Genomic DNA, 12,532 nt, shown 5'->3' with positions numbered 1-12,532 from the left:
TATTTTGCTTATTGGAAAATATTATTGAAGAAACATAGGAAGTGAAACAAATACACATAACTTTAGAAACTGGTATATGAGGTACTCATTGAGCTTTGTAAGATGTTGAGATACATTTTGTGATTTATTGATATTGCAATGGTATCAGGAATTTGGGGAGTGAGGTCAATATGCTTGATCCACTATTTGCCCATCATTGACATCACATTTCAGCCACCACACTTGGTATAAAACACCAATAACCAAAACATCTGTAGGTTGCTTTTCACCTTGCGCTCGCCTGGGCAGAAAGTTGAGATAATGAGATGAACAATTATTGGTAGGAATGGTTTACACACCACCAAACAGCAGTCGTAATTTAGGGCATGGTATAAATCAGGAAATTAGAAATGCATGTAGCAAGAGAAATGCAGTAATCATGGGTCACTTCAATCTACATATAGACTGGATAAATCTAATGAGCACCAATGCTATGGAAGAAGAATTCCTGGAATGTGTTTGAGATGGTTTTCTGGAGCAATATGTTGAGGACCCAACTAAGGCTCAGGCTATTTTGGATCTAGTATTATTTTTTTTAAATTCATTCATGGGATGTGGGTGTCGCAGGCCAGGCCAGCATTTTTTTTTAGAGATACAGCACTGAAACAGGCCCTTTGGCCCACCGAGTCTGTGCCGACCATCAACCACCCATTTATACTAATCCTACACTAATTCCATATTCCTACCACATCCCCATCTGTCCCTATATATTGCCCTACCACCTACCTATACTAGGGGCAATTTATAATGGCCAATTTACCTATCAACCTGCAAGTCTTTGGCATGTGGGAGGAAACCGGAGCACCCGGAGGAAACCCACGCAGACACAGGGAGAACTTGCAAACTCCACACAGGCAGTACCCAGATTTGAACCCGGGTCGCCGGAGCTGTGAGGCTGCGGTGCTAACCACTGCGCCACTGTGCCGCCCATCCCTATTGCCCATCTCTAAGTGCCCTTGAACTGAGTGGCTTGCTAGGTCATTTCGAGGGCATGTAAGAGTCAACTACATTGCTGTGGATCTGGAGTCACCTGTAGGCCAGACCAGGTAAGGACAGCAGATTTCCTTCCCTAAAGGACATTAGTGAACCAGATGGGTTTTTACAACAATCGACAATGGTTTCATGGCCATCATTAGACTAGCTTTTAATTCCAGATTTATTAATTGAATTCAAATTCCACCTTCTGCTGTGGTGGGATTCGAACCCATGTCCCCAGACCTGGGTCTCTGGGTTACTAGTCCAGTGACAATACCACTATGCCACCGCCTCCCCATTATGCAATGAAAAAGGGCTAATTAATAATCTGGTGGTAAAAGAACCTATAGAGAAAAGTGACCATAGTAGTATAGAATTTTCCATTAAGTTTCAATCCGAAACTAGGGTCTTAAATCTAAACAAGGGCAATTATGAAAATATGAGGAGCAAGTTGGCCATGTTGGATTGGAAAGATACATTAAAAGGTTTGATGGTAAATAGGCAATGGCTAGTATCTAAAGAATTAATGCATGGTTTTCAAAAAACATCCATTCCTTTAAGGCAAAAGAACCCAATAGGGAAAGCGAGTCAGCCGTGGTGAACAAAGGAAGTTCATTAGAAGGAAGTTATTGGATCAAAGGGGGAGACTTATAAAGTGGCCAAAAAAAGCTGTAAACCGGAGGATTGGGAGAATTTTAGAATCCAGAAAATGAGGAACAAGAAATTGATAAAGAAAGAGAGCACAGAATTTAAACTAGCAAGAAATATAAGGACAGATTGTCAAAGCTTCTATAGGTATGTAAAAAGGAAAAAATTGGCAAAGACAAATGTGGGTTCAATACATCCAGAGACAGGAGAATTTATAATGGAAAATAGAGAAATGGCAGAGAAGCTAATAATTACTTTGTGTTTGTCTTCATGGAGGAAGATACGAGAAGTCTCCCTGAAATTATTGAGATGCAAGGGTCTAGTGAGAATGAGGAACTGAAACAAATTAGGATTAGTAAAAAAGTAGTATTGCAGAAATTAATGGGACTGAAAGTTGACAAATCCCCGGGACCCAATGATCTTCACCCTTGGGTGTTGAAAGAGATGGCTACAGAGATAGTGGATGCATTGGTGATCATCTTTCAAAATTCTATAAATTTTGCAATGGTGCCTGCAGATAGGAAGGTTGCAAATGCAACCTCCACTGTTTAAGAAAGGAGGGAGAGAGAAAACAGGGAGCTGCAGACATGTTAGCCTGACATCGGTAGAAGGGAAAATATTAGAATCTATTATAAAGGATGTGATTACTGGACTTTTAGAAACTAATGGTCTGATTGAGTCAACACGGATTTACGAAGGGGAAATCATGTTTGACAAACTTGTTAGAGTTTTTTGAGGGTGTTAGTCGCAGAGTGGTGTGTTTGGACTTTCAGAAGGCTTTTTGATAAAGTCTCACAAAAGAGGTTACTGATCAAAATTAAAGCACATTGGATTGGGGGTAAATTTAGGAGTATGAGAGGTGATCAAATAGAAACTTACAAAATTCTTAAAGGAATAGACAGGTTAGATGCAGAAAGGATGGGCTGAATTTTATGTGCCGGTGCCGATGTTGGCAGTGGGCGAAAAAAAATGGTGGCCTGCCTCTGCAGGCCGTATGTCACAGAGCCGCCGCAATCTTCTGTGCAGCGGATCATTTAAATAGCCAGGGCAGGCCTTCCCCCCACCCCCCCCACCCCGATCACATGGAGGGGGCACGCTGTCTGTCCCCGGCAATGCATCAGCCGCCTGTGCACAGAAGCTGATGCCATTTTTAAAGCGCTGTCAGCCCTAGAGGGAAATTTAAATATTTAAAGGTGAAAGGAATAAAAATAAATAAATACATTTCTTTTGCCCCTTTCCCACCCTCCCAATAACAATTAAATTATGTGCCCTTCCCCGCCCAAACACTTACCTTTACCATCAGACCTTCCTCTGCGCCCCCCCCAAACTGCACAAACTTTCAAATCCAACCCTTCCCACCATCCCCTACACCCATGACATTAATTTGACCCTGTTTCCCCCCCTCCCCCTTTGCTAAACTTACCTCCTTCACTTCCCCACCAGTGTGGTGCCTCAATTCCAAAGGTACAGGAGTGCCAGCCTCTGGGCCGAAGAGCGCAGCGGGACACAATCTCAGAATAAAGGCCAAGCCATTGAGGATTGAGATGACGAGGAACATCTTCACTCACAGGGTGGTGAATCTTTGGAATTCTCTGCCCCTGAGGGTGGTGGAAGCTCAGTCACTGCGTAAATTCAAGACAGAGATCGATAGATTTCCAGTTGCTAATGACACCAAGGGTTATGGGAATAGTGCGGGAATATGGCATTGAGGTAGATGATCAGCCATGATCTAGAATTGCGGAGCAGACTCGAAGGGCTGAATGGCCTACTCCTGCTCTTATGTTCCTATGAAGCAGCGACTTATTCAGATAAATGTCCAACAACAATAATTAGCCTCTGTTGCTAACCTATTAAGACCAGTCCCCATACAACAGTACCTGAGCAATGGCCTTAAAGGGCAGGTCAGTTAGCGGCCCGACATGCTCCACAAGTCTTGAGCAACATCATAGAAGATCATGTTATATTTTTATTAAAAATGGCAAAAAAGATTTTGGAAATTTGTTGGAAGAAAAATGAAAGACTTCTATTTATATGGCACTTTTCATGACCTTGGGACGTCCCAAAGCTAAAGTACTTTTGAAGTGCAGTCACTGTTGTAATGTAGGAAACATGGCAACCAATTTGCACGCAGCAATGTGCCAAAAAAAGCAATGTGATAATGACCAGATTATCTGGATTTTTAGTTATGCTGGTTGAGTGTTAAATATGGCCAGTACACCGAGGAGAACTTCCCTGCTCTTCTTTGAAATAATGCCATGGTGTCTTTAACATCCACCAGAGAGGGCAGGTGGGGCCTTGGTTTTAACGTCTCAGCCGAAGGACAGCACCTCTGCAGCATTCCTTCAGTACCCCATTGGAATGTCAACCTAGATTTTGTGCTCAAAGTGGAGCTTGAACACAGAACCTTCTGACTCCAAAGAGAGAATACTACCCACTGAGCCCTGGGAAAACTAGGGAGCGTAGAGGGGCTGGATTTTAAGAGCCCGCCATTGCTCCTGGCAGCAAGCTCAACAAATGGCGGCCCGCACATACGGGTCGCACGCCAAACAGCCATCGCGATCACCTGCGCAGTGGCTCATTTAAATAGCCAGGGAGACTCCCCCCACCCCCCCACCCCTCCCCTGCCAATCACGTGGAGGGGGTGAGCTGTCCATCCCCGGCAATGGTGTCAGCTGCCTGTGTGCAGGTGCTGGCGCCCTTTTTAAAGGGCAGCCAGCCCTCCCGGCAAATTTGAATTTTTAAAGTAAACCCCCAAAATTTACAAAATAAAATTGTAACGCCCCTTTCCAATCCCCCAATAAAAATTACAGTATTTGCCCTTTTCACCCCAAAACACAGCTTTGAATTCTGACCTTTCCCACTCCCAGACTGCACAAAGTTAAAAGTTCACCCTTTCCGACCATCCCCTACACTGATGATGTTTATTTGACCCTATTTCCGCCTCCCAGCACTGAAAATCTTAACTCCCCCCCACCGCCTCTCCTCACCAGTGTCACACTTGCTTTCCCCAGACAGGGAATTGAAGGCGCGGGAGTGCCGGCTGCCATGATCTCAGGAAGAGTGCCAGAAAGTATATTTAAATAAATTTGTTTTAATGATTTAAATATGGAAATTGAAGCCCCATCGCCCAGCAGTGGGGTTGCACCTCGGAGCCTTGCCGCTGCCGGAAGGATCGGGCCGGGTCCTCCTGGCGTCAGGCTCCGAGGCGGGCCTCTGCCAGAACAATCTTCCAGCAGCCCCGCCACGGAACCCGACATCATGGGCCTGGTAAAATCCAGCCCCAGATGTCTGTGTTCACTGTGGAAAATGTGCCCCGGCATCCCCCCTGCCATGAGTAGCTTTACAACATAGGAGAAAATGACCTTAAAGCCGATATCAGGGTCGAAGGGAAACAGCACATTAGAAAAGTGCCATTTAATGGCTATCAGCTGCAGAATCTGTCAGTGCACACAGAGTATGCCAGAGGTTGGGAATTCACACTGTGGAGAATGGCTGTACTCCTGTTTATACACTGCACATCCCAGCTGGGTGGTGCTCCAGTTTGGTGTTCTGCATTTCATGGATCCCATTCAAGCATGGATACCCGACCTGAACCCGATGACATGTGTAAAGTGGCATCGTTTTCATTTAAAACGTTAATAAAAACGTCTGCAATTTGAGTGACAACCCCTGCCCTTCACCCCCAAACCGAGGATTCCCATTAAGCGACTCTTCTGGATCATGTGGATGCCTGCGAAGGAATGTCATTTTAATAGCTCATCTTGTACAGCCAATTATAGAAATCTGCAATGAAGTGAACAGTGAAAGGTCGATAATTTATGAATAATTTATCTAAAAATTAATTTTGCTTTTAGATTCTACAAAGGAGAAAACATCCCAGCGGGGTCGTGACTCTAGCAGGATGGGTAAGTTAAAAGCTTCCAGCCATTTTGCTTCATTCTGGTGCAGCTCAGTACCGCACTCTCATTTGAACAGGCTGGCATGGTTATGGACTACAGTGTAATATGGTTCACTGTCCTCAACCCTCTGGTACCTGGATTCCAATTGAGCCTGTTTGGGTCCCATGGGAAAAGAGGTAAGCAGTCTCAGTCTCGTTCCTAGGGTGCCTCCCACAGCACAAAACTGTCCATAATGTGGCACTAATTAAAGGGGTCACGTTAATGCTGGTGTGGGAAAAGTAGGGAAGTGCAGTGAAGGAACACTAGTGTCATTATTCCAGCCATATAGCGGGACCTTAGCTCTACCATACCTGAGCACTCGATGCTGACACTGGTATGTATGAAATGGGAAAGTATTCCATTTCTCACCTTGATTAGCTCAATTAATTGGATGGAGAAGACAGTATGTTTAAAAATAAATTACTTATTTATCTACAGGCTGCATACATTTACAATGGTGGGAGATGAAGGGGGTGTTAAAGTGGGAAATGAAACACTTAATTACTGAGCGATCACATCAAATTCTCCAAGCTTAAACAGAGTCATGTGATCCAAGTTTCCATTAGAATTCAACTAGAAAAGAAGCAGTTTTCACATTTATGGATTTTCATTAACCACCACTAGCAAATCCTTCACCACCACAATCCTACAGTTTGGAATTCTCTCCCTAAACCCTTCTACCTATGAACCTCTCCTATAAACAGCCTCCTAAAGCCCTCTCCTGTGACTACCTTCTGTCACCAGTAGCAACATACCCTCTAATTTCTTTGGAGTGTGCGGCTGATTTGTTTAAGTGTGCAGCCCCTTTAAATTCTTTTGTGCATTCCTGCATGCCTCCAAATCTGGACCATTGCATTTTCCCGATTTTATTCGCTTCACCCCTGGCAGCTATGGCTTCAGTTGTTTCAACCTGAACCTCTGGAATTTCCTCCCTAAAAATCTACACCACTTTTCCTTATGAGATGTTCCATAAAGCTTACCTATTTAACCAAGCTTTTGTCACCTAATAGCTCCTTGTGTGGCTCAGTGTCGAGTTTTGTCTGAAAATGCTGCTATGAATCTTCAGTAGACCTTTTTAAACTTTGTTAAAGGCATTATATAAATGCAAGTTAGTGTTGTGAAGGCCATAAGCTGCTGTTGAGTGTATTACGACTGAGGCGGGAGGAGTGCACTGTTTATTCTAGTTCCACTTCTCCACGGGTCACAACATATATTTAAGTTTTTTCCCACTTACTGATATGGTCAATCATAGACTCTATTTTTATCCCAGAATAAAACACACCGACCAGGTTTCTTTAATAAACAACAAAATTATCATAAAACAAATCTTTACCAGAAATGAAGTAAAGCATAAACACAGATTGAAATATCAAAGTTCCCTTTTTACCTTAGTCTCTCACACTCACACACACACATACACACTATTACAGACAAAAGAACACTTGCTCATTCTTGAAGAATCAGCAGATGAGATATGTTGCGTTCCACAACTGGCAGTCTGGCCTCTGAGTACACATAAGGGTCACTGGGATCTTTTGGAACAGTTCTTTTCAGGCAGCGTTGAGAATTAATTTAGCAGGCTTTTCTTCAAAGACAGGAGATGAAATGAGTTGACACCATGGACTCCTCAGGATCTTTTAGAGAGGTACTGGAAAGCTAAGTTGGGTTATGGTCTTCTCTCCTTCCTTGGGAATTCTCTTCTCTCCTTGGAAGTTCTCTTTTCCGCTTGGAAGTTCTCTCCCTTTTTATACAGTTCAACCCCAACTCAAAACAATTCAAAAACAAAACCGATAACAGGAGGTCAACCTTTGACCTCCATCAATCTTGACCTGTCATTTCTTTGTAAACAACTGCTCCAAGTGTCCAAAGTTCTCTGTTGTTTTTTGAACTGGAAGTCAGGTGGTTTCCCAGAAAGGCTTGTTGTTGTTGTTGCTGGAAGTCAAGTGGTTTCCCGGAAAGGCTTGTTTTCCTCACAAGAACTCTCAGTGCCCCTTTTAAAAAACATTTCCAGGGACTGTTTTTCAATGTCAAGTAGCCTTTACATGACCCCCTTTGAAAACCCCCAAATTTAATATTTCTTCAATCTTTCAAAAATGAATCCTCAAAAAATATAATTAACAGAACAGAGGCACTTTCGTAACAAGTGATATAGTTTGAGTGTTATGAAGGCCCGATAGTGTAACAGAGTTCATAGAATCATAGAATGGTTACATTCTGTGCCAGCTCTCTGCAAGATCAACTTACCTTCTCCCACACCCCTACCTTTTCCCCGCAGTCCTGCAAATATTTGTCTTCAGATAATTGGCCAATTCTCTTTTGAAAGTCACCATTGAATCTGCCTCCATCACACTCTCAGGCACTCTTAACTGCTCATGTTGCCTTTGCTTCTTTTGCCAATCAACTTAAATCAGTGCCCTCTAGTTCTCAATCCTTTCGCTAATGGAAACAGTTTCTCTCTATCTGCTCTGTCCAGACCCCTCATGATTTTGAACATCTCTATCAAATCTCTTCTTAATCTTCTTTTCCCAAAGGAGTACCAGCTTCTCCAATATATCCACATGACTGAAGTTCCTCATCCCTGGAACCATTCACGTGAATCTTTTCTGTACCCTCTCTAATGCCTTCCATCCTTCCTAAAGTGTGGAGTTGAATTATTGCACTATATTACTGAGATATTACTGATATGGCGGGCAGCCATAAAGGCAGGGCTAAAGTGTGGCGAGTCGAAGAGACTTAGCAGTGGGCAGGAAAAAAGACTGAAGCGCAAGGGGAGAGCCAACTGTGTAACAGCCCCGACAAACAAATTTTTCTGCAGCACCTGTGGAAGAGCCTGTCACTCTAAAATTGGCCTTTATAGCCACTCCAGGCGCTGCTCCACAAACCACTGACCCCCTCCAGGCACTTACCCATTGTCTCTCAAGATAAGGAGGCCAAAGAAGAAGAAGAAGAAGACCCTGTTTAATGAGCGTGTGCAGAGGTTTCTAGTAAACAGTTCTTCAGGAGAAGAGAAAGGAAAAGATGATGATGCCTGAGTGTCAACATCAGAACCAGAAATATACAAGCCCCTTTCCGTTCTTCCAATCTGTCTTTTCAAGGCTTCTGACCATACATCCTAGGGCATGGGTAGAATAGATAATACTAACCTCAATAATAGTGTCTTTTCGATTTTTTTCTTCTCTAATCCCAGAACAAGGAATTAAACTTCGGCCTACCAGAAGAACACTGACTCGCAACACAGGTAAAGCACTCACTGCTCTATCCCATCATCCCAGCTGCATGTTACCAATCTAAAGAAGACTTTTGGCTAGATGAAGTTACAAAAATGACTACGTGTTGCATTTTAGTGCAACTTGTGCAATTTAATTGTGTATTTCTGAACAAATAATTAAAGGTTTGCTATGCACTTTTTCATGCAGATGGCACCCCTTTAAAAAGATAGCATTTTTATGACCTCAGGATGTTCCAAAGAACTTTACAGCCAATGAAGTAGTTTCGAAGTGTCACTGTTGTAATGTGGGTAATATGGTGGCCAATTTGCACACTGCAAAGTCCCACAAACAGCATTTAGCACTTTGAGAATGGCCATATTTGCACCAAATGGAGGGGGAACGGAGAGGAAATTACAGAAGAAGGGAAAGAAAGGAAATCATTACCTTTTTCTAGATATGGACATAGAGACCAAGTGCAGCTCCAAGTTACACTGTAAGTTATTGAATGCATTGTATGCTAGATCTCTTAAATCCTTGTTGAGCTTTACGTGACAGGACATATGATGAATTCATCCACAAAAGGTCAGTAGGTCCAGCACTATTTTTAGTCCATTAACATCCAATGTGTGCTACCACTGCATGAAGCTCCCCAGCAGTAGCACAAATACATAACATCTACCCTCATGTCTACAAATATGTATGTTGTATATTGATACCACAAACTCTTATTCAAAATGGACAGATTTAGGAATCTCTCGTCATTGCAAAGAAAGAACTTTTCTTTTTATTTCACTTTGTATTATATCCTCATGATATCCCAAAAACCAATGGATTACTTTTTGAAGTGCAGTCACCGTCGTTTGGTAGGCAGAGATAGCAGCCAGTTGGTGCACAGCAGAATCCCATAAACATTAAATGAATGAATGACTAGATAACCTGTTTTTGATGATGATTAAGTGAACGTTAGCTAGGAAACCAGGAGAATGCCTTTTGCTTCTTTGTAAATGTGCCATGAAATCTTTTACATTCACCTGATCAGGCAGACGGAGCCCTGGTTTAACAGTTTATCTGAAAGCTTTGCCAGCTGCCCTCCATATCTGAATTCCTGCTCCATTGGTGTCCTGGACAATATTCAATTTAATATTCATCAGCCATATTCACCAACAGATTACTTGGTCATTAACTAATTACTATTTGTGGGTCCTTACTGTGCACAAATTGCCTGCTGTGTTTCCTACGTTACAAGAATGACAATTCAAAAAGTACTTAATTAGATTTAAAGTGCTTTGACATCCTGTGATTGTATAAGGCACTATATAAATATAAGTCTTTATTTCTTTTCTTTCTATTGTATTGCAGCTGAACTTAATCCTGCCCTCACCCAATCTGCACACGAGTATTTCCCTGCAGGGGTCTCTGGCTAGTGATTGGGATCAGGAATTTCCCAGTTATTGTTTTAAGTCCTTCTTAACATACAGTCCCTGAGACTTATTGAAGTGGCCAAGCACCAGCCCAACACTGATCTACAAGGAGAGGCAAAGGATTGAGCCTGGGACTTTTTCTTTTCACACATTTACTGGCAAAGGCCTATAAATGAAGTTATTGCTCCAGACAAGGGTCCTTTTAAAGATTATCTCCATTTATTAGCAACAGTCCAAAACCACATTGTTGTGTTTTCAGAGTACTGCTGCTTCAATCAAGTTTTTTTTCTCTGCTTGCCCCTTTTGAGATCCTCCTGCACCATGTTCCATCACCAGCACAGAGGCTGGTGATTTGGTCCCGGGTCTCCATCAGTTGGTAAGTGCACCTAGAAAATACTTCTTCTGACCCTTTCCACCCTCCCTGTGGAGTGTGGGCAAAATCTGGTTGCTGGCTTTCTCACGGCTATGTGGTTGAGCTATGATTCTCCAAGAGAGAACAGAGGGATTGATAGCATCAAGAAGTGAGCTCTAGGGTGCCGCGTCAGTCACCCAATCCTCACCCTTCATAATAACTGAATTAGGGACCTCTGATCTTCTCCCACTCTGCCACCATAACTGCGGAAGAATCCTGCTTTATATACATAAATTGGGTTTCAGCCATGAGTCTCAGTCCACGAGTTAGCTGAAAGATTAGTTAGGGTCACAAGATACAAGGATTTTTGATGCACATGTAACTGATCTGGCGTGCACATCCAACCACAAGAAATCCAGAAGGCAGCAAAGATCCAGTTCCAAAAACCTTCTACAGTTGTTTTTTTTTGATTGGCTATTCCCCTTACAGGTGAAGCACTGGATCGTCACCAGCAGAGGCCTGTTGATGAGAGGCATAAAGATGCGCTTCTAATCTCCAAAAATCCAGGTGAGGTTTCTGCGATTTCTCTACGCCTCCACAATAAATGTAGGCATTCAAATAGAAAGTGACTGATCATTCTTGGGGTGTGATGTCACTGGCAAGGTCAGTATTTATTGCCCATCCCTAGTTGCCTAAATACAGTTTGATACAACTGAGTGCCTTGCTAGGCCACTTCTGAGTGCAGTTAAGAGTCAACCACCATTGGCATGGGACTAGAGCCACATAGACCCAGACCAGGTAAGAACAACATTGGTGAACCAATTGGGTTTTGCCAACAATCCAACATCTTAATGGTCACTTTTACTGATTCCAGCTATTGATTTCCATTTGAATTGCACTCAAGTTCTTATACTGTCATGGTGAGATTTGAACTAGCATTTTACCTGGATTAGTAGTGCAGACCTTTGGATTACTAGTCCAGTTACATAACTGCTACACTAATGTACCCAGGTTTGGGGTAAGTGACCCTTTGGCACATCCATTCCAGCTGAGGCTAAGTAGATTTGAAGATAATCATGCCTGTCTGGCAGGCTCAAAAGCTGCCATCGCAAGAGTGGTATTGGAACCTACTCTGGAAACTTGTTAATGATGCGAGCTAAACAAAAATGGCACTGCACCAGATTTTTCAGATACTCCAGATAACAGTTTTATGGGGATCTCGGGTGCCATTCTTTGTATAAAAGTGTTAGCAGCTACATGACCACGGGGCATCACAAGCAAGCCAGTATTGCCCTTGTACCAACTCCACATGAACACTTTCCAGCAGCAGTCTTGGTCAGCGAGCAGTAACAGGAATTCTGCTGATTTTTTTCCTACCTATACTGGGAACATTGAGTATAATAGACAGGGTTTTATTCTACTATAACTGACCTAGGACTGTCTGAAGAGGAAGAGTTGGAGCTTTGTTGAACAACTAGTTCATTCTATATTTCTGCACCCTCTTATCACTGAGTCTCTATGGGAGGCCCAAGTTCTTCCTAATTCATCATCATCAAACAGACCACCTACTTTCACAATGTCCCTGCTTTTATTAATCAAATACCTGGGTCAGGTCTGAAAATCACATGCATCTGCATTTCCAATAAATGCTCCCAGCGAGTGAGGCTCCACGTCAGGAGTTTAAGTCAGAAACTTACCCCATACCGAGTTCATCCAAAAAAAATGATGCACATATATGAGAGGTGAATATTGAAAGGGAAGTGAATACAAAGGTGAAAAGAAGATTGAAAAGTAGAAAGAGATTATCTTTCCCCCCTCCAATTTTCTCTTCTCTTGAAGAGGCAGACCCATGCTGGCACACAGACCTCTATTAACCATTATTTGCATGTAAGACTCAATACTGAGAATCCACTATTCAACATTGGAGTATGTTTAAATGAGCCTGGTGTC

At 42.7% G+C, this 12,532-nt stretch overlaps 1 protein-coding gene across 2 annotated transcripts in view; it reads left to right on the top strand.

Moving 5' to 3' along the window:
- The window catches only part of LOC137353003 (SPARC-related modular calcium-binding protein 1-like), a 125,881-nt gene that overhangs the window by 53,315 nt on the left and 60,034 nt on the right, over window positions 1-12,532 (top strand). The window contains exons 5-7 of one of the 2 annotated variants that reach the window (XM_068018882.1): window positions 5,517-5,567; window positions 8,788-8,842; window positions 11,070-11,149. In XM_068018882.1, the coding sequence (XP_067874983.1) occupies window positions 5,517-5,567; window positions 8,788-8,842; window positions 11,070-11,149 (186 nt within the window). The remainder of the gene's footprint in view (window positions 1-5,516; window positions 5,568-8,787; window positions 8,843-11,069; window positions 11,150-12,532) is intronic. The other variant, XM_068018883.1, reaches the window with a different exon arrangement.

This window comes from Heterodontus francisci, chromosome 40 (assembly GCF_036365525.1).
Source record: "Heterodontus francisci isolate sHetFra1 chromosome 40, sHetFra1.hap1, whole genome shotgun sequence".
NCBI lineage: Eukaryota > Metazoa > Chordata > Chondrichthyes > Heterodontiformes > Heterodontidae > Heterodontus > Heterodontus francisci.
The sequence above is the reverse complement of the archived record's forward strand: the minus strand, read 5'-3'. Positions and strand labels throughout refer to the sequence as shown.